Consider the following 24,589-nt stretch of genomic DNA (forward strand, 5'->3'; position numbering starts at 1 on the left):
TCCGTCTCGCTCCTGAACTAGCCAGAAGAGCGGAGCAGCAGAACACCAGCGGAGCAGCGTGGCGGCAGAACACCAGTGCGCACCAAGTAAGCTTGGCCGACCGGAAGCACCCACAGATGGCGACGCTTACGAAAGCACCGCCGTGGATGCAGAGGTGGGTTGAAGGCCAGGTTAGAGCTTGCCCCACACAGACTAGCGATTCCTAGCCTTTTCCTCGCCAACGTGCGCTCACTGGCAAACAAAATGGACGAACTCCGGCTAAGGATCACCTCCCACAACTGGATCAAAGACTGCAACATCTTGATCTTCATAGAAACTTGGCTCAACACCGACGTTCCTGCCAGCGCCATCCAGCTAACGGTGCGTCATTTACTCTGAGCGGACAGGACAACAGACTCCGGTAAGACCAGAGGTGGGGGTCTGTGCATTTATGTAAATAAAGCATGGTGCACGGACACCACCATCATCGAGAGTCACTGCTCAGCTAACCTTGAGTTCCTCTTGGTTAGATGCAGACCGTTCTATCTGCCCAGAGAGTTTACCTCCACTCTTGTGACTGCAACCTATATTCCTCCTGATGCTAATGCTAAGTTTGCAATGAAAGAACTGCATACTGCCATTAGCAAACAACAGACTCACAACCCAGAGGCAGCCTTCATTGTTGCGGGCGACTTCAATCACTCCAACCTGAAGACTGTACTCCCCAAATTCCACCAACATGTCTCCTTCGCCACTAGAGAAGACAAGACACTGGACAAAGTCTACACTAACATGGCTGAAGCTTACAAAGCCGTCCCCCTCCCCCACCTTGGTCAGTCTGATCACCTCTCGTTGTTCCTGCTCCCCAAGTGCTCCCCAAGTACTCCCCACTCATCAGACGTGTTAAACCCACAGTGAGGACAGTTAAAGTCTGGTCAGAGGAGGCGGACTCCACACTTCAGCAGTGTTTTGGAAACACTGACTGGAAGGCGTTTGCAGCCCAGGCCACCCTTGACTCCCACACGGACATTGATTCCTACACATCCTCTGTTCTGGACTTTATAAACTCCACCATCAATAGTGTCACTTCCCTCAAACAGGTTACCATATTCCCGAATCAGAAGCCATGGATGAACAGCGAGGTCAGGCTACTTACTGCTGAAAGCACGGGACACCGCTTTCAGGTCAGGCGATGTTCGAGCCTACAGTTAATCCAGGGATAACCTGAAGAGGGGCATCAAGAAGGCCAAGCACTGCTATAAGCTAAGGATTGAGGAGCACTTCAATAACAACTCCGACTCCCGACGCATGTGGCAAGGCATCCAGGCCATCACGGACTATAGACCCACCAACACCACCCCCACATCCAGCGACACCTCCTTCCTTGAGGAGCATAACCACTTTTATGGCCGCTTTGACAGGGACAATCTCGAGATGGCCATCAAGGCTGTGCTCCCTGCTGATCACCAGCCCCTCACACTCACCCCCTATGACGTGTACGTGGCACTGAGCAGGATTAATGCACGTACGGCTGCTGGCCCTGACGGCATCTCCGGGCACATCCTCAGGGCCTGTGCTGCGCAGCTGACAGACGTCTGGACTGACATCTTCAACCTGTCACTTGCCCAAGCAGTTGTCCCCACGTGCCTTAAAACCACTTCCATCGTGCCAATGCCAAAACACTGCACTGCGGCGAGCCTCAACGACTTCCGCCCAGTTGCACTTACTCCCATCATCACCAAGTGCTTCGAGAGGCTGGTCCTGGCACACCTCAAAGGCTGCCTACCTCCCACACTGGAACCCTATCAGTTCGCCTACCGCAAGAACAGGAGTACGAAGGATGCCATCTCAACGGCACTTCACTCCGCCCTCTCCCACCTCGACAACAGAGACACCAACGTAAGAATGCTGTTCATCGATTATAGCTCAGCATTCAACACCATTATACCCTCTAAACTGATCACCAAACTCGGTAACCTGGGCATCGACCCCTCCCTCTGCAACTGGATATTGGGCTTTCTAACCAACAGACCCCAGTCTGTTAGGTTAGACAAGCACACCTCTTCAACCCTCACCCTGAACACTGGCGTTCCACAGGGCTGTGTGCTAAGCCCCCTCCTCTACTCCCTCTTCACCTACGACTGCACACCTGTACATGGTACTAACACCATCATCAAGTATGCAGATGATTCAACGGTGATTGGCCTCATCAGCAACAACGATGAGTCGGACTATAGAGAGGAGGTCCAGCTCCTAGCAGCATGGTGCGCTGACAACAACCTGGCCCTTAACTCCAAGAAGGCCAAGGAGCTCATTGTAGACTTCAGAAGGTCTAGGGGCGGCACGCACACCCCCATCCATATTAACGGGACAGAGGTGGAACGTGTTTCCAGCTTCAGGTTTCCGGGGGTCAACATCTCCGATGACCTCCCTTGGACCCACAATACCTCAACACTGGTCAAGAAGGCTCACCAGCGTCTCTTCTTCATGAGGAGTCTAAAGAAGGTCCATCTGTCTCCTCAGATTCTGGTGAACTTCTACCGCTGCACCATCGAGAGCATCCTTACCAACTGTATCACAGTATGGTATGGCAACTGCTCTGTCTCCGACTGGAAAGCACTGCAGAGGGTGGTGAAAATTGCCCAACGCATCACCAGTTCCTCACTCCCCTCCATTGAGTCAGTCCAAAGCAAGCGATGTCTGCGAAGGGCGCGCAGCATCGTCAAGGACTGCTATCACCCCAGCCACAGACTGTTTACCCTCCTACCATCCGGGAGGCGCTACAGGTCTCTCCGTTGCCGGACCAGCAGGTCCAGGAACAGCTTCTTCCCTGCGGCTGTTACATTACTTAACTCTGTACCTCGGTGATTGCCAGTCACCCCCCCCGGACACTCCTTCCACCAGAAAAAATTGCACTACTACGACTATGTACTTAAATATATTTATTGCTCATATTCTATGTCGCTCTTCTAGGGAGATGCTAACTGCATTTCGTTGTCTCTGTACTGTACACTGCACAATGATAATAAAGTTTGAATCTGAATCTGAATCTGAGGGGGACTCTGCCCTTGTTACGAGTGGGGGGGGGGGATGGGGAGAGAGAGCAGTGTTACAGTGCTACGCCTTGTATTTGGAGAAAATGGGAGGAGTCAAACGAAAAGTTATTAAGGGTAAGGACCAGCTCCGCTACATAAAACATAAACAGTTTGTCAAGGCTACGATACTGGACAAAAGCAAAATGAAGCGTGAGTTACAGAGGCAGTGTTCATTGCTGCATGTAGGAAAATAACTAATCTACTAGTGTTTTTTAAATAGGTATGGGACCAGTACACCTTCTTGGGTGCTGTCGGGGCAGACGGCGCATCAACATTGATCTACAGTGGCAAGCATGGTTGTGACACCAACCTAGGCACTGAGGCTCAGCAGGGAATGACAACAGCAGGCAGAGCCATAGTGGTGGGCAACTCTATAATTAGGGGGTGCAGACGGCGAATCTGCAGCAGCGGTCGAGACTCTAGGATGGTGAGTTGACTCCTTCATAGAAACATAGAAAATAGGTGCAGGAGTAGGCCATTCGGCCCTTCGAGCCTGCACCGCCATTCGATATGATCATGGCTGATCATCAAACTCAGTATCCCATCCCTGCCTTCTCTCCATACCCCCTGATCCCTTTAGCCACAAGGGCCACATCTAACTCCCTCTTAAATATAGCCAATGAACTGGCCTCAACTACCTTCTGTGCCAGAGAATTCCACAGATTCACCACTCTCTGTGTAAAAAATGATTTTCTCATCTCGGTCCTAAAAGACTTCCCTCTTATCCTTAAACTGTGACCCCTAGTTCTGGACTTCCCCAACATCAGGAATAATCTTCCTGCATCTAGCCTGTCCAACCCCTTAAGAATTTTGTAAGTTTCTATAAGATCCCCCCTCAATCTTCTGAATTCTAGCGTGTACAAGCCGAGTCTATCCAGTCTTTCTTCATATGAAAGTCCTGCCATCCCAGGAATCAGTCTGGTGAACCTTCTCTGTACTCCCTCTATGGCAAGAATGTCTTTCCTCAGATTGGGAGACCAAAACTGTACGCAATACTCCAGGTGTGGTCTCACCAAGACCCTGTACAACTGCAGTAGAACCTCCCTGCTCTTATACTCAAATCCTTTTGCTATGAATGATAACATACCATTTGCTTTCTTCACTGCCTGCTGCACCTGCATTCCTACTTTCAATGACTGGTGTACCATGACACCCAGGTCTCGTAGCATCTCCCCTTTTCCTAATCGGCCACCATTCAGATAATAGTCTACTTTCCTGTTTTTGCCACCAAAGTGGATAACCTCACATTTATCCACATTATACTGCATCTGCCATGCATTTGCCCACTCACCCAACCTATCCAAGTCACCTTGCAGCCTCCTAGCATCCTCCTCACAGCTAACACTGCCCCCCAGCTTCGTGTCATCCGCAAACTTGGAGATGTTGCATTCAATTCCCTCGTCCAAATCATTAATATATATTGTAAATAGCTGGGGTCCCAGAGTTGACTCCTTCGTGCCAGGGTCCAGGATGTCTCGGAGAGGCTGCATGGCATTTTCAAGGGGGAGGGGGAGCAGCCGGAAGCCGTTGGAGGAAAGAAAAGGAAGGAGTACGAGTATAGGGAAAGGCTGAAAGATAGGATCTCCAGGGTAGTGATCTCCGGATTGTTTCCAGTGCCACGTGCTAGTGGAGGGAAGAACAGGAAGATAGGGGAGATCAATGTGTAGTTGAGGATTTGGTGCAGGGATTCAGATTTCTATACCATTGGGATCTCTTCTGGGCTAGGGGTAACCCACACAAGAAGTATGGGTTGCACCTTAACTGGAAGGGTATCAATATCCTGGCAGGCAGGTTCGCTGATGCTACACGGGTGGGATTAAACTAGATTGGAAGGGGGAGGGTCTCGTGCAGGACAGAGGCAGGCGAGAGTTTAGAAGTTGGGAGGTCATGTTGCAGTTATATAAGTGGCAAGCTGCCAGAGGAGGTAGTTGACACAGGGACCAGTGCAACGTTTAAGAAGCAATCAGACAGGGACATGGAGGGACAGGTTTAGAAGGGTATGGGACAAATGCAGGCAAGTGCAACTAGTGTAGATGGGACATGTTAGTCAGTGTGGGCAAGTTGGGCCAAAGGGCTCTTTTACACACTGTTTGACTATGATCAGTAGAATTGATAATGGGGAAACAAGTGGAGGTGTACTAAGATTCCTGGAAGGTTTTCTATCAGGAATCACACAGGAGGCTTTATATCAGCGTTGCGCATCCAACACCGCAAGAAACTGCAGAGAATTGTGGACACAGCCCAGACCATCAAACACAAACTAACCTCCCTTCCATTGACTCCAGCTAACTTCACGCTGCCTCGCAAGGCCACCAACATAATCAAGGACCAGTCTCACTGCGGTCACTCCCTCGTCTTCCCTCTCCCATCAGACAAGATGTACAGAAGTTTGAAAATGCATACCTTCAGATTCAGGGAGTTTCTTCCCATCTGCTATCATGCAAACGAGCAGTCCTCTCATCAGCTGGAGTGCGGTTCTGACCTCCCCACATCTACCTCATTGGAGACATTTAAACTGTCTTCATCTGCACACTGTGGACAGCTAGATTGTAATCGTACATAGTCTTTTCTTTGACTTGATAGAATGCAACAGAAAGCTTTTCACTGTATCTTGGTACATGTGACAACATAATAAACTAAACTAAAATTTTGAAAACCCTCGGTCAGAATCAAATGGTTCTTGAGATTACAGATTTGTCCCATGGGAGATTGAGTCAAGTAGGTTCAGAATGAGAGGGAATCGGATTATAGTATACAGAGGCAGCACAGTGGTGCAGCGTTAGAGTTGACACCTTACGGGGCCAGATGCCCGAGCTTGATCCTGACTACGGGAGCTGTCTGTATGGAGTTTGTAAGTTTTCCTGTGACCACATAGTTTTTCTCCACGTTCCAGTTTCCTCACACATTCCAAAGACTTGCAGGTTTGTGGATTTATTAGTTCTGTAAACCAGCGGTCAGGTCTTTGACACAAGGCCAGGTTCTGAGACCCAGCAAGGAAGGATGAAGGCAGACTGAATGATAGGAAACTCATTAGTTAAAGGGAAAGATTAGCGATTCTGTGGCAGCAAACAAGGCTCCAGGATGGTCGGCTCTCAAACCTTATTCCCACAGATGAAAAATCATTCTCTGCCATTTCTACACCATTCACATCTTCTCATCCCCATCGATTTTCCGCAGAGACACTCCCTCTCCAACTCCTTGGTTCATTAAAGATAGGAGGTCAGGCAGAATCTCTGGAGAAATTAAATAGGCAAAGTTTCGGGGTGCGACTCTTATTCAGACCTCCTTGGTCTTCTTCACACATCCATTCCCAACCAAACTCCTCTCCACAAGTATTTTTCCTTGCAATTGGAGATGTAACACCTTTCCCTACTCCTTCTCTCTCACCTCCATACAGAGACCCTGCAGCCCTTCCAAGTGAGACAGGGGTTCACAGGCACCACCTCCAACCTAATCTACTGCATTCAGTGATCCTGATATGGCCTCCTTCACACCAACGAAACCAAGCACAGACCAGTCAAGCCTTTCACCAGGCACATGCTCGGTTCATCAATGTCTGTTGGATCTCCCGCTCGCAAAGTGGGGGGGGGCGGGAGAACAGCACTTCATTTTCCGCTTGGATAGTTTACAACCCAACTGCTGCAGATTTAATGTCGGAAGTCGGGTAAAGGTTAAAAGCAGGAACTCGATGGTAGTAATATGCAGATTACTCCCGGTGCCATGTGTTCATGATGGTACGAACAGGAAGACAGAATGGACGAATGAGTGCCTGAGGAATTGGTGCAGGGGAAGGGATTCAGAATTTTGGACAATTGGGATCTCTTATGGGGCAAAAGTGACCAGTACAAGAGGGATGGGTTGCACCTGAACTGGAGGAGAACCAATACCCTTGCAGGGAAGGCAGTGTAATGTTCCAGGGTTTTGATGTTTTAAATGTTATGGAGAGGGAAGTAAAAGAGGTGGAAGAGTTGCTTTACCAATCAGGGAGCATGTCACAGCGGCACTCAGACAGGGTATATTGAAGGATTCCTCCACTGAGATAATATTGGGAGAGCTAAAAAAAAAAGCTGCAATCATTTCAACATGATTATACAATAGATAAGACACAAAAAGCTGGAGTAACTCAGCGGGACAGGCAGCATCTCTGGAGAGAAGGAATGGGTGACGTTTCGGATTGGGACCCTTCTTCAGATAGGTCTCCCAATAGCCAGTGAGAGATAGAGGAACAGATATGGAAAAATATTATGAGGATGTAAAAGCAGTGCTTACCATACCAGCATCTCCAAAAAGTAGATTGATGCACAGCAGTCAAAAACATCACATGAACTGTTATACTCATACTTGCACCTTTTTGTCTTCATAAAAGGCACTTCTTCTTCTTGCATATGGCGTGCACAGCCTAAAGTTGGACAACTTGTTCTATTTGATTGTGCACACCAGGTTGATTGCATTCGTCGAAACAGGGCGGATCACGTGAAGGTTGCAATCTCCCACCCCATAAAAGGCACTAAGCAGTGGTAACTAAACTAGAGGGCCTGGGTTTAGGATTAGGGAGTTATGTTTTGGGGTAGCACAGTGGCACAGCCATAGGGTTGCTGTCTTACAACGCCAGGGATCCATGTTCGATCCTGACCATGGGTGCTCTCTGTGCAGAATTTGAACGTTCTCCCTGTGACCGCATGGGTGTTTTCTGGGTGCTCCGGTTTCCCCCCCACATTCCAAAGACATACAGGTTTGTAGGTTAATTGGCTTTGGTAAAATTGTAAATTGTCCCTAGTGTGTGGGGTAGTGCTAGTGTATGGGATGATCGGTGGTCAGCATGGATACAGTGGGCTGCTTCCACACTGTATCTCTAAAGTCGAGTAGGGATCTGAGAAAGAGCTATTTCACTCAGAGTAATCAGAATCTGTAATGCTCTGCTTGAGTGGATGGTGGAGACAAGTACAGGCACTCCCCGACTTATGTATTAGTCGAAGTAGGTAGCTCGCACTTACATAAACAGTTCATAATAGGTGGTGATGTTTATTGAATGCAACGAGATAATGGCAAGGGCTTCCTGTATGCTTCATAGATACACAGGCATCGCCCAGGCTCAGTGCTCTTCCAGTGTCAGCCGCTGTCTGTGCAACACTGGGAAGGCAAGCGAGAAAGAGGGAGGCGGTGGAGAACAACTCCTGGCCGACATCTTCCACAAGATGCACTTCTTCACCAGCTGCCTACTGCACTGTCAGGTTGATGCGGCTGTTGTTGCAGGTCATGTTGTAGCCCCTGGCCAACAGCGCTTCCTCCAGGCAACTGCCACTGACAGGACAATGTGGGGCTCCCTCCCCTCTCGCCAGCTGCCACTGCTTCCTGTCAGCCTCCACTTTGTCTAATCACCCCTCCGCTGCCCCCTTCTCCTCCTGTTGCTTTGTCCACTCCATCGTTGCTGCCTCCTCCTTCTCCCTCAGTCGCTCACACCTTCCACGAAGATGACATGGCGACTTTAGTCTGAAGAAGGATCCTGACCTGAAACATCACCTATCCATGTTTTCCAGCGATGCTGTCTGACCTGCTGAGTTACTCCAGCACTTTGTGTCCTTTAGTGTATATTAACCATCATCTGCAGTTCATTGTTTCTAACTAATTTTAAGGTGATTCCGACTTGCATAAAATCTGACTTACATTGGGGATTATGGAACATAATCCTTACATAAGTTGGGGAGCATCTGTACTATTACCATTTTTCACTTTAAAACTATCAAGCGAACTTAAGGATGGCACGGTGGCCTAGCGGCTACTGCCTTACAGCACCAGAGACCCGGGATCAATCCTGGCTATGGGTGCTGTCCGTAAGCAGTTTGTACGTTCTCCCCGTGACGGTGTGGGTTTTCTCCGAGATCTTCGGTTTCCTCCCACATTCCAAAGGCGCAAAGGTTTGTATGTTAATCGCTTTGGTATAAATGTAAAATTATCCTTAGTGTGTAGTGTAGTGCTAATGTGCGGAGATCGCTGGTCGGCGAGGACTCGGTGGGCTGAAGCACCTTTTTCCGCGCTGCAACTCTAAACTAGACTAAACTAAATCTCAACAAGCACTTGAGTCACTAAGGCAAGGAAGGCTACAGACCAAATGCTGATAAATGGAATTAATTAACGCAAATAAGTACTTGATCATCTGCATGGACAAGGCTGGGTCTAAGACTGTTTCTTTGTTATATGACTCAACAGAATTAAACAGAAAATACATTTGCATTACCATTGTCTTATAGTTAAATGATAAAAAACATACACCCAAAACAATTTTATTTGTGTATGTTTAATGGTGATACAATTACAGATGGCAGCCTCCAGTCCAACTGGCAACTCAAAAAACATACCTGGGGTGATGCAGCCTGTTCCATTATACGAAGAAGTAGGTTCTGTGTCTGTTCTCTGACTTGATCTTTGGTGTCACCTAAACGATCTACAAGTGCTGGCAGCACTGGAAAATAAAGCATGAAAATGTGAATAATCTTTGCTGAAATTATTAATACTACAATATCCATATTTATATCTTTACTTATTAACCAAAATAAATGGCATAATAGCTAGCTTGCACTACGATTTGCTCACAAAGTGATTATTTTCAAGTTTAGAATCCTAAAGTTGTGGCTTTGTGACCGGCAAACAGATGTTTAGGATACCACTTGAGAATATGTGTGTTGGCTACCTGTTTACAAGTCTGATTATCTTCTGGTTTTCATCTCTACAGTCACATATGAGAGTGGATTTGACTTTCCAGCAAAAGAGGTGGCCACAGTACTCCAAAGCAGTTCTGAAAGAGATATTTTGAGATGGCTTTGTTTCTACATTGTATCTCTAAAGGCATTCACTGCCTTCCGACCCCACTCCCGACTCGCAAGGTGCAGCAGTGCGTCCTTCCTCATGTTCCGGTGACACAGATGTTGTTGCAGCTCATGTTGTAGCCCCTGGGAACAGCACTTTCTTCAGCCACCACCACTGCCAAGACACGCTCAGTCTCCCTCCCCTCGTACCTGCTGCTTTCTCTTGCTGTCAGTGGTGGCTTTGACCGCTCCCTGCTCGACCGCTGCTGCCTGTCTCTCCCATCGGCCTCTTCCTCCTCATACCCCTGCCACCGCCTCCTCCTTCTCTCCCGGAGTCGTCAACATAGTCCACCTTGGAAGCGACAGTGGTAGAGGAGAGGGAGTCCCACAGTGACCAAGCATGTCCTGTTGCTGGCAGTGGCCTGAAAAGAAGCGCGTCCTGTCGGGGACTTCAACGCGAGTCGCAACAACAGCAGTGTGAACTGGTGAAGAAGGGCTTGCTGGTGCAGACCAGCAGCATCGGTGCCTAGTTTTAAAGTGAAATTACACAAAGTACTGGAGTAACTCAGCCAAATGAATCAGTCTGAGGAAGGGTCCCGATCCACGTTCTCCAGAGCCTGACCTGCAAAATTACTCCAGCACTTTGTATCCTTTTGTCCATTAACCATCGACTGCAGTCATGGAGACCACTCCCTCCGCTGTGATCCGTTTACAGTAAACCCTCGATATAATAGATCATAGCAGAGGGAGCGATGTCCGTTAATACCAATGGTCCATTAGAACCGAGTAGGGTTATCATCGTATGTATTTCAAACAAAGAACTGCAGATGATGGTTAAGAGGCCGACAGGACAGTGACGGGAGAAGCAGGCAGCAAGCGGGACGGGTCACCGAACCATGTGGTGGGTGAAAAAGGGCTCACTGGTGCATCTTGCGAGTCGGGAGTGGGGGTCAAAGGCCGCAGCTCTAAAAGACCGGGGGAGGGTGGGAGCCGGAGATCTGTCGATAGGTCATTTCATTCACATTCAGTTTACATTTTAAAGTTGCTTTATTTAAATTTCTGGCACTCCGTGGTGCTTTAGACACGGGAGGGGTGTCATTAACGGACCAGGGGCACATTGTCGTTTCATTATCACGTGACTTCTGTTGGCCCAGAAAACCGGATAATCCAGAAAGGCTCTGGAACAGAGGATGCTGGAAATCATGGCTAAACACACACAGATGGGACTAGTGTAGATGGAGCATATTTTGGTCAGCATGGGCAAGTGAAGTCAAAGGACCTGTTTCCATGCTGTGTGACTCTATAACTATGAATCTATAATATAGTGCAAACTGGAAAGCACAACATGGATAACCTAAAATATCAGTTCTGATGAAATGCCATCTTTCTAAGACATACTGTAAACTGTTTCCCTCTCACCAGAGGCTATCTCATTTGACAAATTCACCCAGTATTTTCTGTGTTTTTCTAAAACATACTCCCCTGAATCTTGAGATCAATATTTTAGTTAATTGGCTTATGGTTAAGTAGCTATTTGAGAATGGTCATAGTTGATAATTGAATGCAATTGGTTAAATAGGTCCAAGGTGATGCGGCTTGGAAGGACCAACAAGGGTAGGACACACACAATGAATGGTAGGGTTCTAGGGAGTATTCAGCAATAGAGGCACCTTGGGGAATTGGTCCAAGGATCCCCAATGCTGCCAACAAAGGTTGATATCATGATGAAAAGGACATCTAGAATAATTGGAATATAAAACTGTGTCTGCTTCATCTCAATATTCTCTGCATATAAAACCTGCCCGTACATCTCCTTTAAACTTTGCCTTTCTCACCTTACAGCCCATGCCCTCTGGTACTATTTTTTTCATCCCAGGTGAAAACTTCTGACTGTCGACCCTATCTATGCCTCTCATAATTTTATAGACTTTATATTTGCTTTCATGAGCCGTGATATAGAAGCATAAAAGCAGTGAGGTTATCGGACAACTTTTTAAATGTTTTAATTTGGCCATAACTAGAGTACTTTACACAGTTTAGGTCAACACATTACCAGAAAAATATGATTGCCCTTGAGAAAGTACAGAGGACCTACACTAGGATATTGCCTGGAATTGAATGTTCTATTTTGCAAGAGGCTGGATAGGCCTGATTTGCATTCTCTGGTCCTGACAGAGGAATATAAAATTATGAGGGCATGGACATGGTAGATTATAGGAAACGATTCCCACAGCAGAGATTTGGGGTGCAGGTTTAGGTGCCCTCGCTGCCCTATCACGTGAGAAATGGGAGTGTAACAGGGTGGTGCACAGGGAAGGGAGGGAGGCAAAAAGGGGTTTAGGTGGTTGGGTTGTTACATAAAATTGGAAAATTCAATGGTCATAACATTGGGTGTAAACTACCGAAGTGCTGTTCCTACAGTTTGCGTGTGGTCTCCCTCTGGCAATGGAGGGCGCCCAGGAAAGTAAGGTTGGTATGGGAATGGGATGCTCGCAGATATAAAGGAGGCCACATCAGGTGTACCAAATGTCGTAGATGAGGATAGAGGAGGTGCATGTAAGTTCAACATGATCCTACCAAATCACCTTGGCCCCACTCGTTTCCACAATTCCTCGGTTCACTCGTCTCTTCCACTCAAGCCACTCCTTCCCCTGGTACTAACCACTGCAATCGCAATAGGACCAACACCTGTCCCTACACTTCCTCCTTCATGTTCACCCATGGGATCCCAGCAACACTGACAGGTAAGACAGAGGTTCACAAGCAACTTCATATTCTGTATTTGGTTCTTCCGACACCACACCAAGTGCTGTGCATAATTTTGATCTTATTACATAAAATAACAATTAGAGAGATTTGTAGTGAAAATTCACCTGCAGTTCCAGATATGGAAAAATGAGGAAGTGAAGAGAGATCGAGTAAGCAAGGTTACTATCTACAGGAAAGAAGAATGATATGCAATCCCATTGAAACATGCAAGATCTTTAAAAGAGTCAACAGGTTAAAATAAAAAATATTTCCCTTGGATACGGAATATAGAACTGCTGGGGGTGGGGGTGATGGTCTCAGAATCAGGAAATGGCAATTTAGGATTGCAAGGAACGACAATCAATCAATCAAAGGTTGAAAATCTTTGGAATCCAATACCCGAGGGCTGTGACGGCTCTGTTGTTGGCTAATTGAGAAACAGACTGATAGATGCGCTTGTATTAAGAAAGGAACAAGTCAAGTCAAGTCAAGTTTATTTGTCACATACACATACGAGATGTGCAGTGAAATGAAAGTGGCAATGCTCGCGGACTTTTGTGCAAAAGACAAACAACCAAACAAACTATAAACACAATCATAACACACATAGAACAGAGACATTGCACGAAGATAGCTTATCTTCTATTTCATATAGCATGATCTTGTTAAATGGAAGGGAAGGCAATAACAGCCTAAAGGTCTACTTCTGTTCATATTGCAAATAATAAATCAAACAGCTATTTTGCTGATCTTATTATAATGTGTTTATGGCTAGCATTTGGATAAATGTGAACTGATTAATGAACCCACCTGGGATTTGCAATGTTTGATTATATTACTAATTGCACTGTTGTATTTTTATGGCAACTGTTGACATGCAAATTAAAAATTACTGCATTGCAAAAGGCATTTGCTAAGAATCCACACAAGAGGCTGAATCAAATATCCACCCAACGTTGGAATAAATACAATAATTGGCATTGCCAGTAGTTGTAGATCCAAAATCTTACAATTATACCAGTGTTATCTCATTCATCAAGAAAATCAAGCAAAGCAACCCTTTGCAATCTCCAAGCTCCTTTTCTGGAACATCCCAACTTAGATAAGAACCATAATAGAAAACCTGTCATTCTTAACTCAAAAACATTTGAAGACAAATAAAGCATACCACACATTAGTGCAGTAACTTGACATCAATTAGCTACATTCCAGAGCAGATTAAAATTGCCAATAAATACTGCCTTGTCGGTACAGTTCATCTCCCATAAATAGAGCTATTTAGAAAGGCCATAAATGTACTGAGTCATAGAGTGATATGGTGTGGAAACAGGCCCTTCTACCCAACAATGTCCCAGCTACACTAGTCCCACTTGCCTGCGCTTGGTCCATATCACTCCAAACCTGTCCTATCCATGTACCTGTCTAACTGTCTCTTAAGCAATGGGATTGCCCCAGCCTCAACTACCTCATCTGGCAGCTTGTTCCATACACCCACCACCCTTTGTGTGAAAAAGCTTCCCCTCGGATTCCTATTAAATCTTTTCCCCTTCACCTTGAACCAATGTCCTCTGGTCCTCGATTCACCTCCTCTCGGCATCTACCTGATCTATTCCTTTCAGGATTTTGCTCACCTCTATAAAATCCCCCCCTCATCCTCCTGCACTCCATGGAATAGAGACCCAGCCCACTCAACCTCTCCCTATAGTTCACACCCTCTAATTCTGGCAACATCCTCGTAAATCTTTCCTGAACCCTTACAAGCTTGACAACATCTTTCCTATAACATGGGCACAATATTGAACATTATTGAATACAATATTCTAAATGTGGTCTCACCAACTGAGGACAAAGTCAATTCCCATTATTGATTTTATCTGTGGGCAAATTATTTTTCTTGACGAGGAATATTAACGTTCAAAAGAGAGGACATTCACTCACATGTTCCAAAATGGGGTTTAAAACGATCTTTAATACGATCCACAAGTGCTCCTGTAATATCTAATCCAAGTAGTGTAACCTGCAATATAAACAAACAAAATTAGACTCCAAATATTCTTACAGTTTTTGTTATTCTCTTAAGTTAAGCATTCATGATTATTGTGTTGCATTTTTCATTGCTTTGGACTAAGTGAACACTTGCAAGCACGACGTTTTACAAAGGTAGCTTCACTCAATTTAAGAGAGTGTTGTGAAGTAACCTCGAGCCCTTAAGTTCATGAAGAATAGTTTCTGTGCTCCATTTCACTCACCCTTTTTGTTGCACCAAAGAACAAGTACTTCTGAAAGATTCAAGCCATCTCGAAAGCCTATACTACAAAACCCTGGCATGTAAGGATGGGGTTCGAATGGCCCTTATGGCTAAAGGTATCAGGGGGTATGGAGAGAAGGCAGGTACAGGATACTGAGTTGGATGATCAGCCATGATCATATTGAATGGCGGTGCAGGCTCGAAGGGCAGAATGGCCTACTCCTGCACCTATTTTCTATGTTTCTATGAATGCAAGGAGAGAGTATGCAGTAATTGGCAAGACCTCAACAGCATTGATGTGCAGAGGTCCAAGTTCATAGCTCAGTAAAGGTGGCAGTACAAGTAGATAGGGTGTTAAAGAAGGTAGATGGCATGATTGTCTTCATTGCTAGGAACATTGAATATAAGAGTCAGAAAGTTATAATGCAGCTCCATAGGACTTTGGTTATGCTGCATTTGAAGTATTGTGTGCTGTTCTGCTCACCCTATTACAGGAAAGATGTGGAAGATTTGGAGAGGGTGTGGAGGAGGTTTACCAGATTAGCTTAGAGTGTTTCACCTACAGGGAGAGGTTGGATAGATTTGGATTGTTTCCTCAGGAACGTCAGAGGTTAAGGGGAACCGTGATAGAAGTATATAAAGTAATGAGAGGCTTAGATAAGGTAGACAGTCAGAACCTTTTCCCAGGGATGAAAGATATAGAGTGATACCGCAAAGAAACAGACCCTTCAGTCTACTGAGTCCACAACAACCATCAATAACCCATTTGCAATAATTCTACATTAATCCTATCAATTAATTCTCCCCACATTCTCATCAACTAGATTCTACCACTCATATGCACATCAGGAGCAAGTTCTAGTGACTAATTAACCTACTAACCGAATGGCCTACTCCTGCATCTATTTTCTATGTTTCTATGTTACTAACCTACACATCATTGGATTGCAAGAGCAAACCCACATAATCACTGGGGGATTGTACAAATGATAAACAAAGAGGCAGCCCCATGGTTACAATTGAACCCATGTCTCTGGTAATGTAAATCAGCGATTCTAATAATTTGCCGAGGATCGCCAGAAGTGCTCCGACCGCGGGGCTTGTGGACTTTAACTTGCGGACATGAAGCCGCGGTCTCCGGTAAGAAAAGGCCGACTCGGGAGCTCCATGCCGCGGAATGTTTCCATTCCGTCCTGATGCTGGAGTCGCCATCATCCCGATGCGAGGACTATAACATCGGGCCGTCGGCAGAGGCAGTGCTAAGGGTTCAAGGTTCCGACCACCACGGGTGAACAAAGGAGGAAGAAATTATTGTGTTTTGCATTTATTTTTATTTGTATGACTGGATGGTAACTCAAATATCACTGCACCTTAATTGGTGCATGTGACAATAAATGTGAACTAACTTAATAACTGGTGCAGTGCAGTTTGCAAGACCTTGGCAACGGCAGAAATGAAGAATCCCATAGGCATATTAGAGCCATCCAGATTTAACAAAAGTGCAAACGACCTTCACAGCACTTATTACTCTCGATTTCGAGCACTTACAATACTTTCTTCTGGTAATTTCAGTTGACCAATCTGCTTCACTTCTTTTTCATCTTCCAAACATTTGTTACGTTGTATTTTCACCCTCCATTATCCTTTTGTTCCCACATCCCCTCTTCTTTAGATTCTAAACTGTGTATCTAAAAGGCCTATCCCACTTTCACGACTTAATTCACAACCTCTGCCGAGTTTGCCCTTAACCCATATTCGCAGCATGGTCGTCACGAGGTCGTAGGAGGTTGTAGGTAGGTCGTAATGCTAGTCGTAGGTACTCGTGGCATCAAGTAGGATGGGGCATTTTTCTAGCCTGATGAAAAATGTCCACGAGTAAAAAAGGTTGTGAATTAGGTCGTGAAAATGGAACAGGCCCTTAACGTAAAATTTAAAAGAAACTTGCAGATGCTGGAATTATGAAACAAAAAACAGAAAACGCTGGAAATAGAGTTTAAGGCAGCATCCACGAAAAGAGTAAAAGGTGCAGGTCGGAAATACTTGCATTCACAATTTCCCAGTTCTGACAAGTTGCTAAGAGAATGAAAATAGAGATGAATAGAAATCAAGGAATACAGGGGCATACTGGGTTACAGAGGATCTGACTAACATATATATTTGACTGCACTCAATTTTTCCCATTTATTTTTAAAGAATTATTCAAGATAGGAATGAAATGCAACTTGTGCAGCACAGATGAATAGTGCTGAACTTCCTCTTTAGCATAACATGATTGGTTTAAAGTAGAAAATTAAAGCAATTAAGTATGAAAGCAGCCAAAGACTTTCTTTCATCTAGCATAAGCATGGTCTCGCTACCTCAACAATGATTACAATTCTAAGGAACAGAAAGGGCAGAGAAAGTGAAAGGTTCAGTACTTTTAAAACCAACTGTAAAAATAAAGCAGCTATTAGGTGCTATCTGTGATATAGAAAAGTTACCTACTTTGTGGATGGAATATCAAACTCAAACTCAAATGTGTACCACTCAAGCCTCATGGCCAGTCATAATTTGTTTAATTCATTGATTTTGTGCCAGTCATAATTCATTTAATAGATTTAAGGCTCACCTTATGAAAATAAGAACAAAAGTGTGTGGTGAGGATCCCAGTGCTGATTGAAAAGCAGCAGAATTCATGTTTATAAACGATAGGAGCAGAATTAGGCCATTCGGCCCATCAAATCTACTCTGCCATTCAATTATGTCTGATTCATCTTTCCCTCAACCCCATTCTCCTGTATTCTCCCCATAACCCCTGACACCTGTACCAATCAAGAATCTATCCTTGACTTAAAAATATCCATTACCTTGACTTGAAATTGCTTCCAGATGCATTGAAAAAGTGTAATAAAAGATGACGATCGAATGGCAAAGCAAAACTTTTGTATCGATGTGACAGGACTTTTCCGGAAGAAAATTGCCAGACAAAACATACCTATCCAAAGAGGAAAAGAATGTGCCAGGTTTTAAAGGCTGCAAAAGATCGACATATGTTTTTTGCCTGTACCTTAGGCATGACCATCTCTCAGTAACTCCTATCTATGACACCCTTGGATAATCCTGAGGTTATCCAGCCCCACTTTCATTTCCTTAATTTAAGGACCTGCAGCATAATAAGATATGGATAGCTGAGAAAACAGATGACAACACAATGCCGAACTGAGAGAAAACAAGGAGTACCTCATGAAGGGGAGGCTCAACGACTTCAGGCAGTGCATTTTTATCTTGGGTTTGGGGAAATTGGTCATTTTTGACTTCCAGGAAAATAAGTTTAGGGAAAGTTCTCAGGAATGAAACCTGTGCGCAATCCAGGTATTCATCAAAGGTTGATGCCAGATTGGCTGTAGGATAAATTGTTAAGTGGGCAGTAGGGGGCAAGAAAGAAGTTTGTTTCAAACATGATGTCTGGGTATACTCATGGAGAGGGAGAAAAACAACTAATATCATGGGCAGCCAGAAATGACTGATTCCGGTATAGACCAAGAAAATGAGTTAGAGAGTAGAAAATTCAACATTTATATCACAAGGCTGCGATGTGCTCAGTTGGAAGATTAGGTGCTACTCTTCAAGCTTGCAATGGGCAACATTATAGAAATACAGGCAGTCACAGAGAGAGAAGTCAGAGAGCCAATGGGAAGCTCAGGGCCATCTCTGCTAACTGAACAAAAATGTTCTGCAACTAGTCTGTATTTAGTTTCTTCTCAGTACAGAGGATCACATTGTGCCTGTAGAATGCAGTACATAGATTGGAAGTGCAAGTTAATTGCTTCTGCACCTAGAAAGACTATTTATGTCCTTTGATGTGAAAAAGGAAGAGATGAGAGAACAAATGTTTCGTCTCCTGCAATTGCAAAAGAAAGTTCCGTAGGACAGGGACTGCTTGGTAGGGGTAGAAAAGTAGATGGGAAAGGGAACGATCCCTTTGAAATGCAGAAAGAAGAGTAGATTTTGTTTCTGGAGGTGGCATCTTAATGCAGCTGATAAAAATCGTGAAGGATAATGCATTAAATATGGAAGCATTTTTTCTCTTTATTGGCACATTAACCTGCGATATCCAACCCTTCAAGCTTCTTTACAAATTAAACAATTTATTCCCACAACAATATTACTCAACCTATCATAGAAATTCCCTTTATCCTATATATCCCCCGCTCACCTTCTCTGTAACTTGACCAGATTTAAAGGAAAAGAAGTGATTTGAATGGCTCATTTAGAGACAAAGCAGCCCATAAGAAAGAACGATATAGCAGAGCAGCCATGTTGAAGAGAAGTGCTTTGTTGAAGATAAATGCAGAAATCTTCTGCGGACAGGGGTCATTGACAAATCCACACCTGCCTCCTGAAGAGTGTTTCTGATCAGGTGTTTGGAGAATCCTTCTGTCATCAGCTATGGAGGTCTTCCTTGGCCTGCCAGTCTCTTTGCAATTAATAAGCTCACCAGTGCTCTCTTTCTTCTTAATGATGTTCCAAACAGTTGATTTGGGTAAGCCTAAGGTTTGGCTGATGTCTCTAATAGTTTTATTCTTGTTTCTCAGTCTCATAATGGCTTCTTTCACTTTCATTGGCACAACTTTGGTCCTCATGTTGATAAACAGCAATAAACGTTTCCAAAGATGATAGAAAGGCTAAGTGCTGAGAGCTCTCTTATACCTGCATTTAGGGGGGCAATTAAACACACCTGAGCAATTACAATCACCTGTGAAGCCATGTGTCCCAAACATTATGGTGCCCTGAAATGGGGGGACTTTGTATAAACACAGCTGTAATTTCTACAAGGTGAAACCAAAATGTATAAAAATGGCCTTTAATAAAATCTGACAATGTGCACTTTAACCACATGTGATTATTTTCTATTACATCTCAAATTGTGGAGTACAGAAGCAAATAAATAAAAGATGGGTCTTTGTCCCAAACATTATGGAGGGCACTGTATATCCCAAGAAGGGATATCCCTTCTAAACATTGACTCAGATCAGGGTAGACACTTTATAAATGCTGTTTGTAAGGAAATCTTCAGACTCCTGAACACTATCTGGAATTTACACTGTCCCCATCATCTACAATCCTCTGGTCTTATTGAACGCATGAATCTCAGTATTAAGGATCTCCCAATTAAATATCACCAATAGGGAATGCGTGGCCATAGGCCCTCCCCATTATCTTATCTAGTATTTGGGCCACTCCCAAACAAACGACAGGACTGAGCCCATTTGTAGTTACCACTGACAGGCCTATGCTACTGCCAGGAACCTGAACTTGCGATAAACTGATTGCAATCTTATGTGATGCGTTTTTAGCATATTGTGCAAGCCTGACAAAAGCTACCAGCTCTGCCTCCAACTGGTAATGGCTGCGTGGGGTGACCACAGAAGGCTGTGGAGGCTAAGTCAGTGGATATTTTTTAAGGCAGAGATAGATAGATTTTTGATTAGTATGGATGTCAGAGGTTATGGGGAGAAGGCAAGAGAATGGGGTTCGGAAGGAGAAAGATCAGCCATGATTGAATGGCGGAGTAGACTTGATGGGCCGAATTGCCTAATTCACACCTACCACTTATGACCTTATGACCGACTGGAGGTAGGCCACAACATAGTCCCAGGTCCACCAATCCGTGGTAAGAAGATTCAAAAGGAACCATTAGGCTCTAATTGAGAAGGACCTTTCCAGGTACTACTGACCACACAAGCCACAGTTAATGTTCAGGGGAAGGAAGCCTGCACACACAGCTGCCACGTTAAAAGGGCCACTCAAGACCAAGTGTCGATAATAAAGGAGAACTGAATTTATTTTGGAACGATGACCGCTTTCTTTATTGGATTGTGTTTAGTTTAGTTTAGCGGAAACAAACCCCTCGGCCCACCCAGTCCGCACCGAACAGCGATCCCCGCACACTAACACTACCCTATACACATTAGGGACAATTTACATATACACCAAGCCAATTAACCTACAAACCTGTACGTCTTTGGAGTGTGGGAGGAAACCGAAGATCTCAGAGAAAACCCACGCGGTCACTGGGAGAACGTGCAAACTCCATGCAGACAGCACCCGTAGTCAGGATCGAACCCGCGTCTCTGGCAGTGCAAGCACTGGAAGGCAGCAACTCTACCGCTGCGCCACCATGCCGCCCTGTATTCTAATCTTTTTTAAATTACCCACAAGCCAGTCCCCCAGCTATCATGTTATACCCAGAGAGTTGCCCGTTAACATCTTCCTGCACAAATCCAACCTGTATGCCGAAGAAAATGGGGCAGCGCAGCATTAGAGTTGCTGCTTTACAGCTGCAGAGACCCGGGTTCAATACTGACTAGGGGGTGCTGTCTGTGGGAAGTTTATACGTTCTACCTGTAACCGCTTGGGTTTTCTCCAGGTGCTCCAGTCTCCCCCCCCACACTCCAAAAACATACAGGTTTGTAGGTTAATTAGCGTCAGTAAAAACTGTAAATTGTCGGTAGTGTAGCAAAGTACTAGTGTACAAGGTGATTGCAGGTCGGCACGGACTCAATGGGCCAAAAGGCCTGTTTCTCCAACGTCTAAAATAACCTTTCCAGCTGCTGGGTGTACGCATACGTCCCCGTTCACTCGAAGAGGGAACTTTCCTTAATGCCTATCCCCTTTCATGTTTCCAAAACAGCAGCCTTGTCTCTCAACCTAGTGGAGTGGGGTTCCAGGATGGCTGGAATCTTTGGAAACCTCCTTGGCTCACGGCTTCATCGTGTTTAATTTTATCCTTTTTAAGTTTATGGGGTGTTTTAATAATTATTATGTATTGTTGCGAACAAGTGGTAGAAGCCCCAGCTAACATTAGATCCTTTCAGGCTGTTAGTTACTATTTCACTTATCACAAAAGCACTTCTTATAATTAGTGAAACTTAGCTTTAAGACTTACTCATCATAGGTATTGGAGGCCATCTCTAAAACATAGAGACCATTAAAAATATTTAATGAAGATAGACAAGAAATGTTGGAGTAACTCAGTGGGTCAGGCAGCACCTCTGGAGAATAAAAAAGATGACATTCTGGGTCGAGACCCTTCATCAATGGCTGCCTCGCCAACAGTCAGTCTTGTCCTTTTCTCTCTTTGTTTTTTTAAGTTTGTAGTTAAATGGTGTTTTAGTGTATCTTTAGTTTTGTATTATGTGGGGGGTGGGGGAAACTTTTTTGTTCTAATCTCTTTCCTCGACGGAGATGGGACTTTTTCCTTATCGTATCTCCATCTACACTGCGGCCTAACATCTCGGAGCTGGCAGTTCCTTTGCCAGGGATCGACCTCAGGATCTCCAACCGCGGGAGCCTGCGGACTTTAACATCGTGGAGCTTGCGGTCCCTGGTCAGGGACCAGCTTCGGGAGCTCCAAGCCACAGGAGTTTCGACCACCCCGATCACGGGAGCTTAAATCGCCCCAATGTGGGAGCTTCAATCGCCCCAACTGCAGATGGTTCGACTCCCCCGACCGCGGGAGAAATAGGAGGAAAGAAGATAAGACTTTATTGCCTTCCATCACAGAGAGGAATGTGGAGAAGCCGCTATGATGGATGTTTATGTTAAATTTTTATGTGGTTGCGTGTTTTGTTGCTTTTTTGGTATGACTGAATGGCAAATCGAATTCCTCATATCATTTCCATAATTGTTTGTTTTACAAACATAAACATCCATCAAAGCGTCTCCTCCACATTCCTCTCTGTGATGGAAGGCAATAAAGTCTTATCTTCTTTCCTCCTTTTTCTCCCGCGGTCGGGGGAGTCGAACCATCTGCTGTCGGGGCGATTGAAGCTCCCACAGCCGGCGATCAAAGCTCCCACATTGGGGCGATTGAAGCTCCCGTGATCGGGGTGGTTGAAACTTGGCTAATAAAATCAATTACAATCAGACAGAGAGTCTGCTAGTTATGTTCAATCTTTTAGTTGTAATTCCATATTCTTTTGTTTTGTTAGTTATGATATATTCAGTTAAATTAAGGTCTGCAAATATTTTAATGCTTTGCTCGGATGTCCTATAACCATTGTGCCTAAATATGAAGTTTTAAACACAACTACAGGGCTTGGCTGATATTTAGAACAATTTCTAATTGCAATACACGAGTATGATTAGTGCAGGAACTGCAGATAGACAAAAATGTTGGAGGAACTCAGCAGGTGAGGCATCTATGGAGAGAAGGAATAGGCGACGTTTTGGGTCAAGACCCATCTTCAGACTAGTTAGGGAAAAGGGAAACGTGGGATATAGACAATGATGTAGAGAGATAATGAACAATGAATGAAAGATACAATATGCAAAAAGTAACGATAATAAAGGAAACAGGCCATTATTAGCTGTTTGTTGGGTGAAAACGAGAAGCTGGTGTGACTTGGGTGGGGGAGGGATAGTGTGAGAGGGTACGCAGGGGTTACTTGAAGTTAAATAAATCAATATTTATACCACTGGAACCCCCGTCCTCTAAAGAATGAGGACATCTGGGATGTCCTAGTATGGAACACCTGATATATAACCATATTGTCCGCAGATGTGGCGTAGACGGAGGAATTAGGAGAACGGGATGGAGTCTTTGCAGGAGGCAGGGTGGGAAGAAGTATAGTCTCGATAGCTGTGCGTATCAGTGGGTTTATAATAGATGCCAGTCGATAGTCTATCTCCTGTGACGGAGACGGTGAGATCAAGAAAGGGAAGGGAGATGGTCCAAGTGAATTTGAGTGCAGGATGGATATTGGCAGATGATGCACTTGTGCCATTAAGTTTGAAGCACAAGGTCAAATGCTAGACACAATGAATTGCAGATACTTGTTATTACACAAGAGGACACAAAGTGCTGGAGTAACTCAGCGGGTTAGACAGCATCTCTGGATAGGCAACATTTAGGGTCGTGGACTAAATTCTTCTGATTGATTGTAAGATGGTGGGGGTGGGGGGTGAGGAGAGAAGAAAGCAGGAAAAGAGAAGAGGCAGGACAAAACGTGACAGGTAATAGGTCGACATAGGTGAGGGGAGGGGGGGGTTTAATAGGCAGCTGGTTGGAATGTATGATGAGCGTTTGACGGCCCTGCGCCTGAACTTGCTAGAGTTTAGAAGGATGAGGGGGAGCTTATTGAAACTTACCGAATAGTGAAAGACCTGGATAGAGTGAATGTGGAGAAGATGTTTCCACTAGTGAGAGAGCATAGGAACGGAGGGCACAGCCTCAGAATCAAAGGACGTACCTTTCGAAAGATGAAAAGGAATTTCTTTAGTTAGAGAGTGGTGAATCTGTGGAATTCATTGCCACAGACTGCTGTGGAGATCAACATTGGGTATGTTTAACGCAGAGATTGACAAATTCTTGATTAGTACGGGTGTCGAGGGTTAAGGGGAGAAGGCAGGAGAACGAGACTAAGACGGACAGATATATTAGCCATGATTGAATGGCAGAGTAGACTCGATGGGTCGAATGGCCTAATTCTGGTCTTATGACATGAACATATGGAATAAAGGCCAGAGATAAGAAAGGACGGAAGGTGTGAGACGGGTTTGAAGAGTTGCAGATTGTAAAGCCAGAGGGAGGAAAGTGGTGGGGTGGGTGGTGAGTACAGGAGAGAAATAGATGGGTCCAGGTGAGGCGCAGGGCTGATGTTACCTAAAATTGGATTCATCAATGTTCATACCATTGGCTTGTAAGCTCCTCAAGCAAAATATGAGGTGCTCTT

The 24,589-nt window shown here is 44.9% G+C and overlaps 1 protein-coding gene across 24 annotated transcripts in view; it reads right to left on the reverse strand.

Moving 5' to 3' along the window:
• Nucleotides 1-24,589, reverse strand: part of clasp2 (cytoplasmic linker associated protein 2) — a 348,555-nt gene that overhangs the window by 311,331 nt on the left and 12,635 nt on the right. For all 24 annotated transcript variants that reach the window (XM_033020019.1, XM_033020014.1, XM_033020023.1 and 21 more), the window contains exons 2-3: nt 14,564-14,642; nt 9,431-9,534 (exon numbers count right to left, since the gene is read on the reverse strand). In XM_033020019.1, coding sequence (XP_032875910.1) covers nt 9,431-9,534; nt 14,564-14,642 — 183 coding nt within the window. The remainder of the gene's footprint in view (nt 1-9,430; nt 9,535-14,563; nt 14,643-24,589) is intronic.

The sequence above is a fragment of the Amblyraja radiata genome, chromosome 4, assembly GCF_010909765.2.
Source record: "Amblyraja radiata isolate CabotCenter1 chromosome 4, sAmbRad1.1.pri, whole genome shotgun sequence".
Classification (NCBI taxonomy): domain Eukaryota; kingdom Metazoa; phylum Chordata; class Chondrichthyes; order Rajiformes; family Rajidae; genus Amblyraja; species Amblyraja radiata.